This window comes from Muscardinus avellanarius, assembly GCF_963383645.1.
Source record: "Muscardinus avellanarius genome assembly, chromosome: 3".
NCBI lineage: Eukaryota > Metazoa > Chordata > Mammalia > Rodentia > Gliridae > Muscardinus > Muscardinus avellanarius.
This window is the reverse complement of record NC_137788.1, coordinates 46,734,484-46,752,930: the sequence shown is the minus strand read 5'-3', so window position 1 is coordinate 46,752,930 and position 18,447 is coordinate 46,734,484. Positions and strand designations below refer to the sequence as shown.

Sequence of the window (18,447 nt, the reverse complement as noted above, 5' to 3'; positions counted from 1 at the left end):
AGCCAGCAGGGAGGTGAGCTGGCATTCAGGACTGGGGGTGCAGTCCCGCCCTCTCCCTAGCCCTGGAGGCCCGGGCCCCTGGCAGCAGTCACCGCGATCACACGCAGGATGTTCTGGCATGGGCTGACAGGGTTGTAGGGCCCCAGGAAGCGCTTGTTGCTCTCGTACAGCTCCTTCTTATTGGTCTCCTCCTTATCTCTGGCTCCTGCAAGAGAAGAACCTTCTCAGTGAGACCTGAGCAGCCTAACTGCTTTTCACCGTTTATTCAATGCGGATCTAGGAAGTACCCAAATCCTACATAATTTTCTCATAGTAAATTTCTCATACCCGGGTAGCTGGCACCCAGGTCAGGAAACAGAAACCCCCATGCACCCCTACCAGGACCGTTCCTTTCTCCTCAGGGAGCTGGTTTCTAACCCCTAGATTGAGTTCTTCACTCTGAGCTGTGATAAATGGACTCAGCACCACCCCTCGTGTCTGGCTCCTTCCACTCAACATCGCCGTGGCACTGAGCATTAGTTCATTCATTCAATCTCAGTGCTACGTAGTTTCCCATGGCATGACTGCCCTGCAGTTTGTGCTTTGGTGGACATCTGGGCTGTGTCCCGCTCTTACACAGAGTGCTGCTAGGAACATTCTGGGCACATCTCTCGGTGAACATATGTACACGTTTGCTAGGGATGTGCCCAGGAGTGGAATCTCTGGGTTGCAGAGTAAGCACAGGTCTAGCTTCCAGAGATAGCACTGGACAGTGTTCCACAATGGGGGACAATTATGCTTTCATCAGCCATGCACAAAAGTGCCCCCTGGTACGGTACCATGCCGGAACTGAAGGCTGAGCCCAAAGGTATTCTACTCCAAGCTACACCCCAACCCTATTTTTTATTTTGAAACATAGTTTCACTAAATTGCTGAGGCTAGCCTGCAATCCTTCTGTCTCAGCCTCTCAAGTACTAGGATTACAGGTGTTTGCCACCATGTCCGGCATCGATAGCACTTTATTTATTTATTTATTTATTTATTTATTTATTTATTTATTTATTTATTTTGGTCCTCACTCCCTTCCCCGGTCCTGGGAATCAAACCCAGGGCCTCTTGCATGTTAGGCAAGCACTCTACAGCTGAGCTATGTCCCCAGCCCAGCAATGCCTTTATAAAATCACATCCTCCCCAGCCCATGGCAGTCTCCAGCCCCTCTTCTTTAGTGCTTCTCATCATCTGACTTAATCTATGCATTGCTGCTGTTTATTTTCGGCCATTGTGTGTCTCCTGGCAACAAAAAGGTAAGCTCACCCAGGGAGGATTATTTAATGAATCCCTTTTTTCACCATTGTGCCCCCTGAGCCTAGAATGGTACCCAGCACGTGGTGACTCTGTATTTTCTGTTGAACGAAACAATTCAGACACACGTTTCTGGAGCCCTGACCGTGGCTGGGCCAGGGTGCTACTTGGGTCCCCTCAAGGACAAGCCATGGGAACAGAAGGGAGCAGTTGAGTGTGAGGGGCCACGTGGACATGGGTACACACACTTTCTGTAAAGGGAAGAAACTTGAGGACTGGGGAGAGGACGCCCCAGGCTCAGATCCTCCCTCCACTGCTTCCTACAGCTAGGTGGCCTGGACACACTGCCGGGTGGCTAGCTAGACATTAGCGGGTGGGGTCAGCTGGGACAGACTGGGTCAACTGGATAGACTGCACCCGCTGAGATTCACTTCAGCCCCCTCTCCTGCGGGAAGGAGGCAGAGAAACAGCACAGGGCCACTAAGGTGTGATGCACAAAGGGCAGTCAGTTGCCCCAGATGTTAACGCCTATAAAGAAGGTAAAGACATTAAACCCCCACGTGTGAACACTCCACGCTGCTTTCCATACCCGGAAACCACTGCTCCAGAACTCATCTCTGGAGCGTAACTCATCGCCCCAGCTGCCTTCCCCTTCCCGGGAATGGCCCGTTTTGGCTTTTTCCCCTGGAGCGAGGCCCTTTCCCTCTCTTCACAACCTTTCCCATGTGGAACCTTGATCCTCTAGATCAACCTCCTGTGCTCCCCATTTGTGCTTTCTGATTGAATGCTTTCCAAGAAGATACGGAAGGACTGAGGTTATGCAAAGTAATTTTAAGATCTCCCACTTAATAACAGAACTACTCTACTCTTTGAGAACCTAACGGTGAGAGTTTGGCCTATGCCTCCCAGAGAAAATACAGGATGCCCAAATAAATTTGAATTTCAGATAAACAAAATTTAGGGCAATAAGTCTCAAATATATTTAAAATTATTCACTGTTTACATGAAATTCAGATTAAACTGGGCATCCTATATTTTTAGCAAAATTTGGCAATCTCAATTTGGTCTATTACTATTCCTACCCCAAGAGCTCATCACTAATATGGCTTAAAATTCACCTATCACTTAGGAGGCATGATCAGTCTCTGATCACTTGGGGAAATCTCCCAGGGACCAAACCTTTGCCCCAAATACTGGAGACCTAGAAGAGAAGGCACAGTGGACACATTCCAAAAGGTTGAAGAGATGGGGGAAAAATTCAAGTGCTTATGATATGTGGCATGGAGGTCTCTACAAAGTACTGTGTGTGTGTGTGTGTGTGTGTGTGTGTGTGTGTGTGCGCGCGCGTGCGCATGGTACTGGGGATTGGGGATTGGGGATTGAACTCAGGGGCATTCTACCTCTGAGCTACACTTCTATCCCTTTTTTAAATTTGAAAACAGGATCTTACTAAGTTGCTGAATCTGGCTTCAAAACTGCAATTTTCCTGTCTCCGCCTGCAAACGTTGGAGCTCCTACAATAATGTGTGTGTTACTTGAACTTAGAGGTGCTTTACTACTGAGCTACGTCCCAGACCCTTTTTATTTTTTTATTTTGAAGCAAGGTCTCACTAAGTTGCCCAGGCTGACCTCATGCTTGTAATCCTCCTGCTCAGTCTCCTGAGTAGCTAGGATTACACGTGTGAGCTACCCACACAGCTCTTTATACTCTTATAAAAGATATTTAAGCTGGGCATGGTGGTACATGCCTATAATGTCAGTATTTGGGATACTGAGACAGGAAGATTGCAGAGGGGCTGTCAGCAACTTAGCAAGACCTTATTTCAAATGATGATGATGATGATGATGATGACAGGCTTAGGGGTGTACCCTGGAGGTAGAATGACCTGGACTCAATCCCCAGCACCACATACAAACAAGCAAGCAAAAAATATTTAATATTTCTTTTTCGTTTGTTTTGCAGTACTGGGGATAAAACCAAGGGGCATTCTACCTCCGAACTATAACCCCAGCTCTATTTTTATAAATTCTTCTTTTTCTTTTCTTTTCTTTTTTTTTTTTTTTTCAGTACTAGGGATGGAACCCAGGGGCATGCTACCTCTGAGCAGCTATACCCCCAGCCCTCTTTTTTATTCTTTATTTTGAAACAGGGTCTCATTGAGTTGCAAAGAGCCTCTCTAAGTAGCTGGGGCTGGCCACGAAACCAGGATCCTCCAGTCTCAGCCTCCAGAATGCTAGGATTACAAGCGTGCGCCACCATGCCTGGCTATAAATTATTTCCAAGTAGGGTCTCACTAAGTAGCTGAGGGTGGCTGTGAACCTGGGATCCTCCTGTTTCAGCCTCCCAAATAAGGGTGCCACCACACCTAGCTGATATTCAATATTTCAAAAAGTCTGTGGATTCTATTCTACAGTAACCTTTTTTACAGATAAGGAAGTTTGGGCTTAGATGAGTAAAGATCTTGACTGGGGACACACAGCCAAGAAGAGACAAAGCCAGGTGTTGGATGCATGGCTCTCTGCCTCCAGAGCCAGAGCAGTTTAAACATGTCAAAATCCCCTGGACCAGGGCAGAGTTGAAACTACAGAGGAAGGAAGAAGGCCAGAGACCAGACACTGTGCACCAGGGTGCACATATGAGCTGGGGACCTGTATCAATGTATGGTACATTGTTTAACCAAGTATCGGGCGGGACATTCTCCCACCAGCCTTGGCCACTCCAGATCTGAGACAGGGCCTGCTCTTTGTTAGTTCCTTCTACAGATGTTCACTGAGCACCCACCACGTGAACACAGTGGTGACCAAGACACAATCCTGCCCTACCCTCATGGGGTCACAGTCTAGTGGGGAAGACTGACAAGAAAACAAGATGTATGGGCCATCTTACCTGAATGTATGTAGTGCTACGGAGACATGAAAGTGACAGTCACAAGCTTGGAAAGGTGGAGAAAAGCTCGGGAGAAGAACTGCTTGCCTCAAAATAGACTCCTTAGTAGCGTGTGTGCCCCTGTTCCTTGGGGACTAGGGCTTCGCAGCAGTGTCCTGGGCTGGCCTCCACCTCCCAGCAGTGCCCGGCTGCCACCCGGCTGAGCAACGCCCCGGAGCCCTACTTCGGGTGTTCCAAACAGGGCTTACGTTTTTGGAGCTCCAGGATGGTGTAGAGGATGGTGATGCCGTCCAGAGCCTCCCGGCCAATCTCCTCATCGGGATCCCCAATGCGAAGGAGGAGCCTTCCCAGCAGCAGCCCCAGTGCCGGGAACCCCGATGACATCTGTGCGCATCAGAATTGCAGGGACTGACTCATAGGTTCAGTAATGTTATATGGTAACTGGGGAACAGGGCTGGGTAGCCTGGCCCTGACAGCAGAGCCCTTGGCACTGGGAAGAGCGTCCCCAGGTGTGCCCACACCTCCCGGGGACACTCACAAAGAAAGGCAAGGTCAGGAGTGTGTGGTTCAACACAGAGACATTGCTTTTCACAGCCCGCGCTCGCTCATGAGCCTTCCCAGAGTTCATCCAGGGCCCCAGGGGCTGTGGAGACAAGGACCAGACTCAGCTACAAGTTTGATGCCAGGCCCTGCTGCTGATGAGCAGGCCAGCCCACAGCAGGAGAGCCCAGGAGGTGATCTGCTGCAGTGCTCCTTCTCCTCTTAAGGCTTAGGGAGAAATGGGTCCAGGCTCTGAGACCAGGACTCACTGACCAGAGGGAAGGAGGAGGCCAAGGAGGAGAGACGAAAGGTAGAGGAGAGTCATGAGGTTAGAGAGGCAGGAGCACCAATGGCGACAAAGAGACACGGGGACACAGCAGTAGCAATAGCTGGAGCAGCTGTATATGGCATGTGGGGGCCAGGGAGAGGGTGAGGGGCAGGAGTCTGGGACAGGCCGTTAAGAGGACAGAGAGGCAGGACACTGGCGCCAAGTGATGCCCTGAAGCCAGTCTCTGCTCTGGGGTCCACTGCAGCTTCCCTCTGCCCTTCCTCCCCCTCCGCCAGCCCCTCCCTGCACCTCCAGGATGCTCTTCAGCCCTGCAGGGGTGGGGTCTTCAACAAAGAGGGCATTGAGCAGCGTCTGCAGGGCATCCAGGGTCTGACGGTACAGCGTCTGTGGACAGGAGGGGATTGAGGGCCAGACTCAAGGGCTGTCTGCCCCAGGTACCCCCTTGGGTGGTCAGACAGAGGACCCACGAGAGACCTGCTTTTGAGCCCCACTTCTGAGACTTACCGAAAGTTTGGCATTAGGCAAACTACTTCCCTTCCATGGGTTACAGCATGCTTACCAACAAATTGAGAATTAATGTCCCTGTACTTCCTGTCTTCATGGGGATGGAAGCAGATACCCAAAATTTATTGAGACTTTACCACAGGCCGGATGATCTGCACACTCACATCACTTTGTTCTTAAATTGAGAAGATGCTTGTCCAAAGCCACACAACAAGGATGTTACAAGTATGAGGGGCAAACGAGAGAACGCACGGGACAGTGCTCCGGCACACTAAGGGCTGGGTACATGGGAGGTCAGTCTTACTAACTCTGGGGAGTGTGCTGGTTAAAACTCAGATGGTCTGTCCAAGTTTCCCTTACAGCAGCCACCTCTCCCCTGACCAGGCTCCTCATCGCTCACCACACCGCAGTCCTGGAACTGCACGTACAAGAGGCTGAGCTACTCTGGAAACGCTCTCTTTTCCTCGCCTCCCTCCTCCTGCTGGGTTCCAAGTCTATCTCCCAGGCTGTCACAGTCCAGGCTTCCTGAGTCTGCACACACCCTGGATCTAGTGGCCCTTTGGGTGATACCACAACAACCAAGCCAACTTCACAACCCGCTACCTCCTCCTTCCCTTCCATCTGCCACCTGTTACCACACGGTAGTGCCCTCTGTTGGCCAGATCCAGTACTGCAGGAAAGATGCCTGCTCTTCCTGTCCTGCAAGGACTCCCCGCCTTTCCTTTCCTTTCCTTTGGGTCTGAGTGCACCAGCTCCCACCAGAGCCCTCATGCTGTCTGTGTGGTCTGCCCCACCTGCTCTCCTCCTTTTTCACAACTCTTTTCCCATCCTCTCAGCTCCAGCCACACTGCCCCCTTGTCACCCTGGGTTCACCATGCTGTCTGTCCACAGGCCTCTGCACAGGCTGTTCCCTCCACCTAGGACGCTGTTTCTTCTGCCATCCCCTTCAGTTACTTCGTCTTTAACCTCTCAGGCCCAGAACCATGACCCCTGATCCCACTAGGCCATGTCCCCAATAAATTGATAGTATTTTCTGTTCACAGCACTGGCCTGGAGTGTTTTGCATTCATTTGAATGGTCCTTTGGTAACGTCCACCTCCCCCGCCCTCCGCCCTGCTGCCACACTGGGCTTGGTGTGGAGGGCACTCGGCATTCTCTGAGCAAACGGGTGAGTGAATGTGCCCACCCAAGCTGGAGCCCTCTTCCTTAGCCACTCCACCCTGCTCTCATCCTACGCCAAGGGCCACCTCTGCCTGCTCCCCCAGGATAACCCGGCAGAGGGTCAAAGGTGCTGAGATGAGCTCTGCTCCTCCAGGTCTCTGCCCCAGCTTGCCAACCTTTCTTCCTCACGCCCCACCCTCCAATCCTGGCCGCCCCCTCTGCCCACTTCCGTCCCTCAGGGCAGAGACCAGGCGTAGACAGGCCCGTCTAGATGGGGTGCTTCCATTGCGAGGGTTCATTCATTCATCCACTATTTATCAAGTGCTTGCCTGCTCAGGCCAGCAGAGGCAAGGGCAGGACCTCGGCCGTCCAGCTAAGAGGCAGGCGGTCGAGCTCTGGGTCTCCTCCCACATGGCCCCGGCCACCAGGTGTCCAGGAGCATGCCTGACCCTAAGACTCGGGGCCCGCCTCACCTGGATGGTCTCCGCCTTGGCCTCGTCCTTCTCCTGCATGGCCTGCACCGAGGGCAGGGAGAACACACTGCGCACACACGTGTTCACCAGCTCCACCCTCTCGTGCACACCCAAGATGGGCTGCGTGTGACTAAGGAGAGAGGAAGCAGGCTCAGAGTGAGGAAGGGGCCAGACGCAGGCGGGGCCTGGAGGTAGGAGGTCAGATGAGGTGGGGACAATGCGGGGAGCAGGTTGGAGGGAAGGGGCAAGGAAGGGGAAGCCTGGAGCTGGGTGGGGTCCCAGGGAGACCCGCAGAGCTCAGAGGAAGGGACTGAGGGGGCGTGGGCACCTCAGCTGGGTCAGGGTCTCCATGGCCTGCTGGCGGACAGTGCTCGAGAGGGAATCCAGCGGCTCCTCCCGGATCTGCCTCTGGACAGGGACCATGCAGGGCTAATGAGGGCCATGCTCCTGTGGCCACGAGGCCAAGGCCGCCCTCCCCACAGGGAACAACGCAGGGCCCTCAGCCCGGGAAGCGCGAAGCGCGCCTTCCCCACCTGCCAGCCAGCAAGGCAGCTCACTGCTCAACCGCATCCTGAGCCTGAGTTCAAGGCCGCCAGAAACCCCACACCCTTACCCGCTATACCCCATGTGGAGGTAAGGTCAGCACCCTGGGGTGGGAGACATGTTCAGTCTGCAGAGCTGGTCCAAAGCAAGGAACCTGTGTGGCTCTTGAAAGCTGTGCAGTAGGATTTCTCTCTCTCTCTCTCTCTCTCTCTCTCTCTCTCTCTCTCTCTCTCTCTCTCTCTCTCTGTGTGTGTGTGTATTACTGGAGGTGGAACCCAAGGACTTTCTATCACTGGGCTATACTCCTAGACCCATTTTATACTTTATTTGGAAACAGGGTCTCACCAAATTGCTGGGAGCCTCACTAAGTAGCTAAGGCTGGCTTTGAACCTGTGCCATCCTCCTGTCTCAGCCTCTCAAGTACTGGATTACAAGTGTGCACCACCACGCCCGGCAAGGTAGGATTCCTTTTAAAGATCTTTTCTCTTTCTTTCTTTCTTTCTTTCTTTCTTTCTTTCTTTCTTTCTTTGGTGGTACTAGGGATGGAACCTAGGGGCCTTCTACTTCCGGGCTACACTCCCAGACCTATTTTATATTGTTTATTTGGAAACTGGGTCTCTTAAGCCAGCAGAGGCTGGTCAGCCTCCCAAGCGCGGGGATTACAAGCGTGCGCCACCACGCCTGGCTAAAGTTCTTTCTAATTATCCTTACTTTTGATCTAGCCCCTACAAACAGTAGGTGCTTAACTAAAGTCAGGTAAATAAAAGTATGCTGAGGATTGAACACAGGGCCTTGTGCATGCTAGGCAAGCGCTCTACCATTGAACTATACCTCCAGCGCTCGCTCTCTCTCTCTCATATGGGTATCAAACTCAGTGGCATTCTACCACTGATCTACACTCCTAGCCCTGTTTCTTATTTAGTTTGAAACAGGGTCTCACTGAGTTGCACAGGCTGGCCTCAAACCTACACCCTTCCTATCTCAGCTTTTCAAGTACTGAGATTACAGGTACATGCTACCAAGCCCAGTTCCTTTTCCTCTCTCTTTAAGGGGCACAAAGCCAAATATAATTTTGTGAACTTCAGTATTTAACCCTGCCCAATTCACTCCAGTGGATAACTGAGCGACTGCATTTAGCAGCTCTAAAATTGCCCACTAGGAGGAATTTCTAGAAAAAGAATATATTAATCATGTTAAATATCTCTACAGTGTATAATTACAATGCACCAATTTAAAAAAAAAAATCAAGCCAGGCATGGTGGCCCACCTGTAATCCCAGTACTCGGGAGGCTGAGACAGGAGGATCGCAGGTTTGAGACCAGCCTTGGCAATTTAGTGAGGCCCTCAGCAACTTAGTGAGATCCCATTTCAAAATTAAAAATAATGAAAACAAAATTAAAAAAAGGGAAAGAAACAAATTTTTTAAAGGATGCATTCATGATAACTTCTCCCAGCTACACAAGAGTATACAAGAAACTAGACATCGGGTTGTGTCCCTTCTACAGGCCAGAGACACAGGCATTATGACACCCATCTGTGAGATGCGGAGAGCTGCTCAGAGTGGGAAATACTTACCCAGGATCCCTCCGGGTAGGTGGAGGACAGCTAAAGGTGGAGGGAAGGTTCAAATCCAGGCGACCAGCTCCCGCCCCCCCTCCAGTCTCGGCCACCAGGGAAGTCGGGAGCTCCACCTTCCCACCCCAAGCCACAGACCCATGAGTGGCCCCACACCATCATCTTCCTCATCATGGTCTTCTTCTCGCTTTCCTCTTCCAGCAGGTCCTGGTTCTTCTGGAGGATGATGTTCTCTACCTTGGGGGCAGCAGAGGGCAGAACCACGGGGCTATGTTGGCACCGCTGACGCCAGCGCCTGGGCAAGCCCGCCCCAACATCAGCTCCAGAGAAATGAGCAGCTCCCCCGAGGGGCACTCGGGCGGCATGAGGCCTGGGGAAGCCTTGGTGGGAAGAAAAATCCCTACAAGCTAGTGTTTACAGAGCAGTCCTCCTTCCCTGGTCCACCAAGGGAGGGAAGGTAAGGTTGCCTGAAGCCCCACCATTAGCAACACGTGTGAGCCTTCTAGAGCACACCAGACAGAGGGAGGCATCCTGCTGCCCAAAGACAAAATGCACTAACCAAGTCCAACCAGTGTATGGGTCCCCCTTTTCTCAAGGAAAAAGACAAGATAGCCACAAATAAGTAAACTTGAAAAAGCAAAAAAAAAAAAAAAAAAAAAAAAAAAAAAAAAAACCCTCGCGATGGAGAGCGTGGTGGGTTAAAGATAACCACAAGTTCCTTTTTCCCACCGTGTGTGTGTGTGTGTGTGTGTGTGTGTGTGTGTGTGTGTGGTACCGGGAATTGAACTCAGAGGTATTCTACACTCCCGGCCCTATTTATTTTTATTTTGAAACAGTCTCACTAGGTTGATGAGTCTCACTACTTATTGAGGCTGTCCTTGAACCTGTATCCGCCTGTCTCAGCCTCTCAAGTACTGGGATTACAGGCGTGTGCCACCGCACCCGGCTTCCACTCCTCTTAACAGGACAGAGGCCCTGAGTCAGGAAGGAGCGTGGTGTGTGTGCAAATCAAAAAGTCCAGAGCAGGTTGGGTGAGAAGACCCTGGAGTGAGGATGAGCCCTCCTCACAGGCTCTGGTTCCTGTCAGGCCTCCCACCTGCCCGAGGCCATGGCCGGGACTGGAGCTAGCCTGAGTAGACGCCGCCCTCCAGGCTCTGCCCACAGCTGGTCTCACCTCACCTGTGCCACACTCATGTCCACCAGCCTGTCCCGCCTGCCCTACAGGCCTTCCCTGGGTCCCACAGAGGCTGTGCGCTCCCTGCGGCCCGGCGTCTCACCGCTGTGTGGCTCAGACCTGGCCTGGGACTATGTGCTGGAAAAGGCCATTTTTGGCCTTTGCGTCTTTTTCAGAGCCCCTTCCACAATCTGGTTGTTTAAAATGATGAAAACACAGCTCTAAGACAGAAAGCTCTGATTTGTGGGAGCCTCCTTTTAGTGGGTAGGATGAACAAGAAAGAAAGGCAACTCAGGAAGCACCCGGCGCAGCAGCGGCACTGAGCACCCCAGACCACCAGGACCGCTGGGGCTGTGGGCACGGGCTTCCCAGGGAAGGGTGGGCAGAAGGCTTACCAGAGCCACGGTGTTGCCACCTTCTCTCTTCTCCGGCACCTTCACCAGGCATGAGGTCACGTTATCGAAGGCTCCTGCATGGCACCAATTCAGTGGGAACAGGAGGGGCAAAGCATGGTGTATGCGGGGTGCCAGAATCCCACCTCCCCTCCCTACCCTAACCCCCCAGCAGCACAGGCTAAGCTTTAAAAGTAAATCAGATTGTGCCAGTCATGGTGGCGCATGCTTGTAATCCCTGTGCTTGGGAGGCGGCGACAGGAGGATTGCGCAGGTTCGAAGCTAGCCGCGCTGGCTTAAGAGACCCTGTTTCCAAATTTTAAAAAAATATATAAATGGGTCTGGGAGTGTACCCCGGAGGTAGAAGGGTTTCCAGGAACCCCAGTACTACAAAAAAAAAAGTAAATCAGATTGCAAGTTTGAAGCCAGCTTTGACCACTTAGCAAGGCTCGCAGCAAGCCAGTGAGACCCTGTTTCTAAATAAATAAAAAAATTGGGCTGGGGGGTATAGCTTGGAGGTAGAGTGGAGTTTTATCCCCAGTACCACAAAAAGAAAAAAATCTAATAAGTACTTACTCTATGACCACACTATTCTAGGTGTACTTAAAAGTAAGTAAAATTATTTTATGGACCTCCCATTTTAATGGGAGGGGAAAGCCATAGGGTAGGTAACAACTGAAAAATAAGGATGAGGAAAAATGCTATGAAAACAATCTACATAATGACACGTTACTATACGTTTTTACTATTTCAAAATCTTTAAAAGAGAGGCCAGGCGTGGTAGCGCACACTTGTAACCCCCGCGCTTGAGAGGCAGAGACAGGAGGATCAGAAACCCTGTTTCCAAATAAAAAATATAAAATAGGTCTGGGAGTGTAACCTGGAGGTAGAAGGGTTCCCAGGGACCCCAGTACCACAAAAAAAAAAAAATCTTTAAAAAAGCCAGGCAAACTATCTAGATATTGATGCACATTACTATAAGTTTTTGCTGTTTTAAATCTTTAAAAGAGCTGGATGAGGTGGTGCACACCTATAATCTCAGTGCTTTGGAAGCTAAGACAGAAGGACTGAAGGTTCTAGGCCAGCCTCAGTAATTTAGCAAGACCCTCAGCAACCTAACAAGTTTCAAAATAAAAAAGGGCTGGGAGTCAGGCTCAGGGGCACACACCTGTAATCTCAGTAAGTGGGATGCTGAGACAAAAGGATTGCAGAGTTCAATTCAGCCTCCACAACTTAGCAAGACCTTGTTTCAAAATAAAAAGGGCTAGAAGTGTGACTCAGAAGTAGAATTCCCCGAGGGGATGCTCCTAGGTTCAACCCCCATTACCAAAATAAATATACAAACAAGAAAATAAAATCTTTAAAGAAACTAAGGCAAAATAGAGATATTTTTAGGCAAAATTGCGTTTGCCATCAGCAGAATTCACCAAAGGAAATTCTAAAGAACATTCTTCAGGCCACAGGAAATTAACTCCAAATGGAAGATCTGAGACACAACAAACAGTGAGTGAGCAAGAGGCTTGTATTTGGGTAAACAAAAGAACACAGGGCCAGGCATGTGGTGCACACGTGTAACCCCGGTATTCGGGAGGCCAGGACAAGAGGGTCGGGGTTTGAAGCCAGCTCAACAATTCAGCAAGACCCTATTTCCAAACAAAAAGAGCTGAGGGGCCGGCAGCTTGGAGTATCCCCGGTATCTCTCTTACATACACATGCACACACACATGAACACACACACACATACACACACACACGTGTATACACACACACACGCCTGTAGCACAGGATATAACTCCCACACAGGAGAGTACGAAAAGGGAGGAAAAACAATCACTCAAAAAGTGAAAAAGGAGAAAAAAATAAACAGAGCAAGCAGAGCAAAGATCACCAGCAGACGGTGCGCAGACACCCAGATCACCGTCACGTTAAATGTAAGTGGACTTGCTGTGGAAAACCCGGTACTGTAAAGAGGACAGAGCATCGAGATAATGAAACCTTGTTGAAAGTCTCAGCAGGTTTTGGTTTCTAGAATCCATATGGAAAAGCAAAGCACCTAGAGCAGACCATCCCAAGGAAGAGCACAGCTGGGGACTGGAACAACGGGGTGTCGAGCGTAGCTCTAGGCCGGGGGATCGCAGCAATGCGTAAGGACGGACAAGTGCAGATCCCGCTGGCCACGGCTGCCATCTTGAGTCATGTGCCACGGCTGACCCTGAGCCACCCTAGCTGGGGTTTCCTGCAGTTTCCTAGCAAACCATAAATACATAAAACCATTAGCGTCATTTGTGGACTTTACAATTGGACCCTGGCTCCAGGGATGCACTTGACTCTTCAATATTATTATCTTAAGATAAACCTTAAACTTAAGATATCATCGTAAAGTGGTACATTCCAGCCAGGATGATGTCACTTTTGTCCTAACCCCTAAATATGCCCCTCTTTCTTTCTTCCTTCCCCACTTTAATACTTAGGGTTGAATCCAGGGGTGCTCTACCACTGAGCTACATCTCTAGACTGTCTATTATCTATCTATCTATCAACTACCTATCAGCTATCTATCTGTGTATTACTAGAGATTTAATTCAGGGACATTCTACCTCCAAGCTACACACCCAGCCCTTTTTATTTTTTGTTTTGAAACAGGATCTCACTATGTTGCTGAGAGTCTCACTACAATAACAACAACAACAACAAAAATGGGGGGGCTTTGTGCATCAAAGAGTATCAAGAGAATGAGAAGATAACCCACAGGAAAGGAGAAAATATTTGCAATTTATACATCTGAAAAGGAATTAATATTCAGAATATGTAAAGAATAACAACTCAAAAACAAAAAATAAAGCCAGGTGTGGTGGCGCATACTTGTAATCCCAGCATTCAGGAGGCTGAGACCAGAGGATCGTGATTCGCGGGCAGCCTCAGCTACTTAGTGAGGCCCTCCACAGCTCTGTGAGACCCTGTTTCAAAATAAAGAAGACAAAAATATGGCAGCGGGTGTATCTCAGAGGTTGAATGCCCCTGGGTTCTACCCTCAGACCCACTAACTAAATACATACATACATACATACATACATACATACATACATACAATGACCAAATTCTAGCCTCAGCAGCTTAGCAAAGCCATCCTCAACCTAGTGAGATTCTGTTTCCAAATAAGAAATAAAATCTGGCTGGGGGTATAACTTGGTTGTAGAATTCCTCTGAGTTCAATCTCCACCAAAAAAAAAAAAAAAAAAAGGCAATGAATTTGAATCGACATTTCCTCAGAGAAGATAATAACCAGCCAAGAAGCACTTAAAAAGATGTTCTGCATCATCAGTCATCAGGAAGATGTAAATTACAACCAATGAGCTGCTACTCCACACCCTGTAGATGGTCTATCATGAAAAAAGGAAGAAAGGAAGGGGGGAGGCTGCGGGCAAAACAGGATACAGTGGAGCCCTCCTGCACTGCTGGTGGAAACCTAAATTACTCCAGCTGCTATGGACAGCAGTTTGGTGGCTCCCCAAAAAGCTGAATGTAGAATTACCCTATGACTCGGCAACTTAACTTTGAGACATATACCAAAGAGAAATAAAAGCTTTTCTCTGTACAGAAACGTATAGGTAAATGTAGCATTATTTGAAAAAGACAAAAGAGAGGAACAACACAAATGGCCATCAACAAAATGTGCTATGTCCACACACTGGAATAGCAGTCTTTTTTTTTTTTTTTTTTTTTTGGTGGTGCTGGGGATGGAACCCAGGGGCCTTCTACCTCCAGGCTACTACATGTTAAGTTGGGTCCTGCACTCATGTGACTTTGTGTCACATGACCTCTGCAGGGCAAGGGAGGGGCTGAAACCCCCGCGAGAATTGGGTGTTCCTGCGAGTAAACCCTCATCTCGCGAGATGCATGCCTTGAAAAGGAGAGCCCGCGTCCTCAAGCTTCGGACAGGCGCGCGGGCCCCACGGTGCCTTGCCCTGATCCCCGGGAGAGCCGTGCCATTAAAACTTTACATGCCACGTGTACCGGACCTCTCTCGTGTTTTTCACACTCCGCCGTACTCACTTATTTTTATTTTACTCGCATTTAATTTTTTATTTTACTTATCACTACACTCTCAGACTTATTTTCTATTTTATTTGGAAACAGGGTCTCACTAAGCTGCTGAAAGCCTCTCTAAGTAGCTGAGGCTGGCTTCGAACCTGTGCAATCCTCCTGTCTCAGCCTCCCAAGCGCAGGGATTACAAGTGTGCGCCACCACGCCCGGCTATTACTCAGTCTTAAAGAGGGATAAAGTACTGATACATGCTACAACATGAATGGAATCTGAAAACATGCTAAGTGAAAGAAGCCAATCACAAAGGACCACATATTAAATGATCTCATTCATATGAAATGTTTAAAATAGGCAAATTTATTCACATAGAAAGTAGACTAGCAATTGCCTACGGCTGGATAGAAGTAAAGGGGTAACGAAAATGCTCTAAAATTGATCATGGTTATGGTCAAATAACTATAAAAAGCCATATATCATATGCTTTAAAGGGGGATGGTATTTACATAGTAAGATAAATCTCAATAAAATTGAGGTATAATTTCAAAATCAACTTGTAAAAACAAAGTCTCTCTTCATCATCAGCACCAAACAGGAATGGTATGAAACCAAGATCTAGCCAGAACGTGGTGGTGCACACCTGTAATCTCGGTACTTGGGAGGCTGAGACAGGAGTATCACAGGTTCAAGGCCAACTTCACCAATTTAGTAAGACTCTCAGCAACTTAATAAGCTCCTGTTTCCAAATAAAAAATAAAATAGGTCTGGGCATATAGTTCGGAGGTAGAATGCCCCTGGGTTCAATCCTCAGTACCACACATGCAAAAAGTAAGGTCTAGAGGCAGGCATGGTGACACACACTGGTAATTCCAGCATTCGGGAGACACAGACAGGAGGATCAGACAGGAGGATCCCAGTTCATGGACAGCCTCAGCTACTTTAGTGAGGCTCTTTGCAACTCAGTGAAACTCTGTTTCAAAAAATAAAAAGACTAAAAAATAGGGCTGGGGATGTAGCTTGGAGGTACAGTGCCTCTGGGTTCCATCCCTAGTACCACACACACAAAAAAAAGAGTAAGTAAGGTCTAATTTATGATAGCAATAAGAACCAGAAAGTAGCTAGGATAAACCCATACTATAAGAATGCACCATACTTCTACACAGAAATTTTTTATACTAAGGATTGAACCCAGGGACATTCTACCTCTGAGCTACGCCCCCAGCCCTTTTTTATGTTTAGTTTGAAACAGTGTCTCACTAGGTTGATCTCACTAGTTCCTGAGGCTGTCTTCAAATCTGCAATCCTCCTGTCTCGACTCCCAAGTACTGGGATCACATCCAGATGAATTTTGTTTGTTTTTATTTATTTATTTTTGTGTATGTGGTACTGGGGATTGAGTCCAAGGTCATTCTACCTCTGAGCTACACGCCCAGACCTACTTTATATTTGTTTTTTGTTTTGTGGTACTAGGGATGAAACCCAGGGACATTCTACTTCCGAGCTATACCCCCAGCCCTATTTTTTTTTTATTTTTTATTTTTTTGGTGGTACTGGGGTTCCTCGAAACCCTTTTACCTCCGGGCCACACTCCCAGACACCTATTTTATATATATTTATTTATTTGGAAACAGGGTCTCTTTTAAGCCAGCGTGGCTGGCTTCGAACCAGCGCGATCCTCCTGTCTCCTCCTCCCAAACTTGGGGATTACAAGGGTGCACCACCACGCCCGGCTCCCAGCCCTATTTTTTATTCTTTATTTTGAAACAAGGTCTCACTGAGTTGCAAAAGGCCTCACTAAGTAGCTGAGGCTGTCGGCAAACCAACCGTGATCCTCCAGTCTCAGCCTCTCAGATGCTGGGATTACAAGCATGCGCCACCACGCCTGGCTATATTTGTTTTAGAAACAGGCTCTCACTTGGTTGATGAGAGTCTCGCTGCTTACTGAGGCTGTCCTCAAACCTGCAATCTTCCTGTTTCAGTTTCTCAAGGACTGGAATTACAAGCATGCGCCACCATGCCAGGCTTTGAATTTTTAAAATTCTAATAAAGCATTTAGTAAACTGGGCGTGGTGGTACACACATTTAATCCTAGTACTTAGGAGGATTGCAGGTTCACAGCCAGCCTCAGAAGTTTAGCAAGGCTCTCTACAACTTAGTGAGACCTTGTTTCAAAATTAAAAATAAAATAGGGACCGGTGGTATAGCTCAAAGGTAGAACGCCCCTGGACTCCATCGCAAGTACCACACGCAAAATACTAATAACACTCTAAAACAATCAGTAAAACTTTTTTGAGAATCTAGACAAATACATTCTGAAATGTAGAGGAAAGATAAAGTTCTATGAATAGTTATTTTATAGATTTTAAAAATAGATTATAAAAATATTTTACAGATTATAAATAGATTTTATTGTACTGGAGATCGAACCCAGGGCTTCTGCATCCAAGGCAAGTGCTCTACCGCTGAGCTACACCCTCTTCCTCCCCCCCACCCTTTTTAAATTTTGAGACAGTCTTGCTAAATTGTTCAGGCTGGCCTCAAATTGCGGGGATTATAAGCATACATCACCTCATCCGGCTCTCCAGAAATATTTTATCTTTTATTTTACTTATTTTGTTTGTTTATTTGTGTAGTACTGGAGATTGAACCCAGGGCATTCTACCTCCAATTTATACCCTCAGTCCTATTTTATTTTTATTTTGAAACAGGGTCTTACGAGGTTGCTGAGAATCTCATTATTTGCTGAGGCTGTCCTTGAACCTGCAATCATCTTGTCTCAGCCTCCCAAGTACTGGGGAGGAATATTTTAAAGAGGAATTCTCACCCTAGCGGATGTAAATACATATTTTCAGTGTCATGCTGATTTTTTGTTTTTTGTTTTGTCTTGTTTTGTTTTTATTTTTTTGTGGTACTGGGTACTGGAACCCAGAGTACCATTCTACCTTCAAGCTATACCCCCAGCCCAATTTTATTTCTTATTTGGAAACAGGATCTCACTAGATTGTTGAGAGGCAGCCATGGTAATTTTTAAAAATCATAATATGTAGCCAGGTGTGGTGGTTCTTTTTTATAATCCCAGTACTTGGGAGGCTGAGACGGGAAGATCACAGGTTCAAGGCCAACACAGTAATTTAGCAAGATCCTGATTCAGAAATTTTTTTGGGGGGGGGCGTTGGGGATAGAACCCAGGGGCATTCTACCTCCGAGCTACACCCCCAGCCCTATTTTTTATTCTTTATTTTGAAACCGGGTCTCACTGAGCTGCAGAGGGCCCCACTAAGTAGCTGAGGCTGTCCATGAACCACGATCCTCCAGGTCTCAGCCTCCCGAATGCTGGGATTACAAACTGTGCCACCACGCCCAACTCAGAATTTAAAAAAAATAATAATAAAAATAGCTGGTGGAGGGTGTGGCTCAGAGGTAGGATGCCCCAGAGCCAAATAAATAAAAATGATAAAAATCACAATGTGGATCCATGTGCAATGGTATTTAGGAAGCTGAGACAGGAGGATTATAGTTTACAGTAATTTAGCAAGACTTTGTTTCAAAAAAATTAATACAGGGAGCCGGGCGTGGTGGCACACGC

General features: G+C 48.2%; 1 protein-coding gene across 1 annotated transcript in view; it reads right to left on the bottom strand.

The window, feature by feature from the left end:
- MROH7 (maestro heat like repeat family member 7) overlaps positions 1-18,447 on the bottom strand; it is a gene marked incomplete at both ends in the record, with an annotated part of 42,601 nt that overhangs the window by 22,045 nt on the left and 2,109 nt on the right. Inside the window, 8 exons of the mRNA XM_080693318.1 lie at positions 93-205; positions 4,417-4,552; positions 4,707-4,811; positions 5,286-5,381; positions 7,136-7,265; positions 7,464-7,543; positions 9,410-9,490; positions 10,823-10,896. Coding sequence (XP_080549444.1) covers positions 93-205; positions 4,417-4,552; positions 4,707-4,811; positions 5,286-5,381; positions 7,136-7,265; positions 7,464-7,543; positions 9,410-9,490; positions 10,823-10,896 — 815 coding nt within the window. The remainder of the gene's footprint in view (positions 1-92; positions 206-4,416; positions 4,553-4,706; positions 4,812-5,285; positions 5,382-7,135; positions 7,266-7,463; positions 7,544-9,409; positions 9,491-10,822; positions 10,897-18,447) is intronic.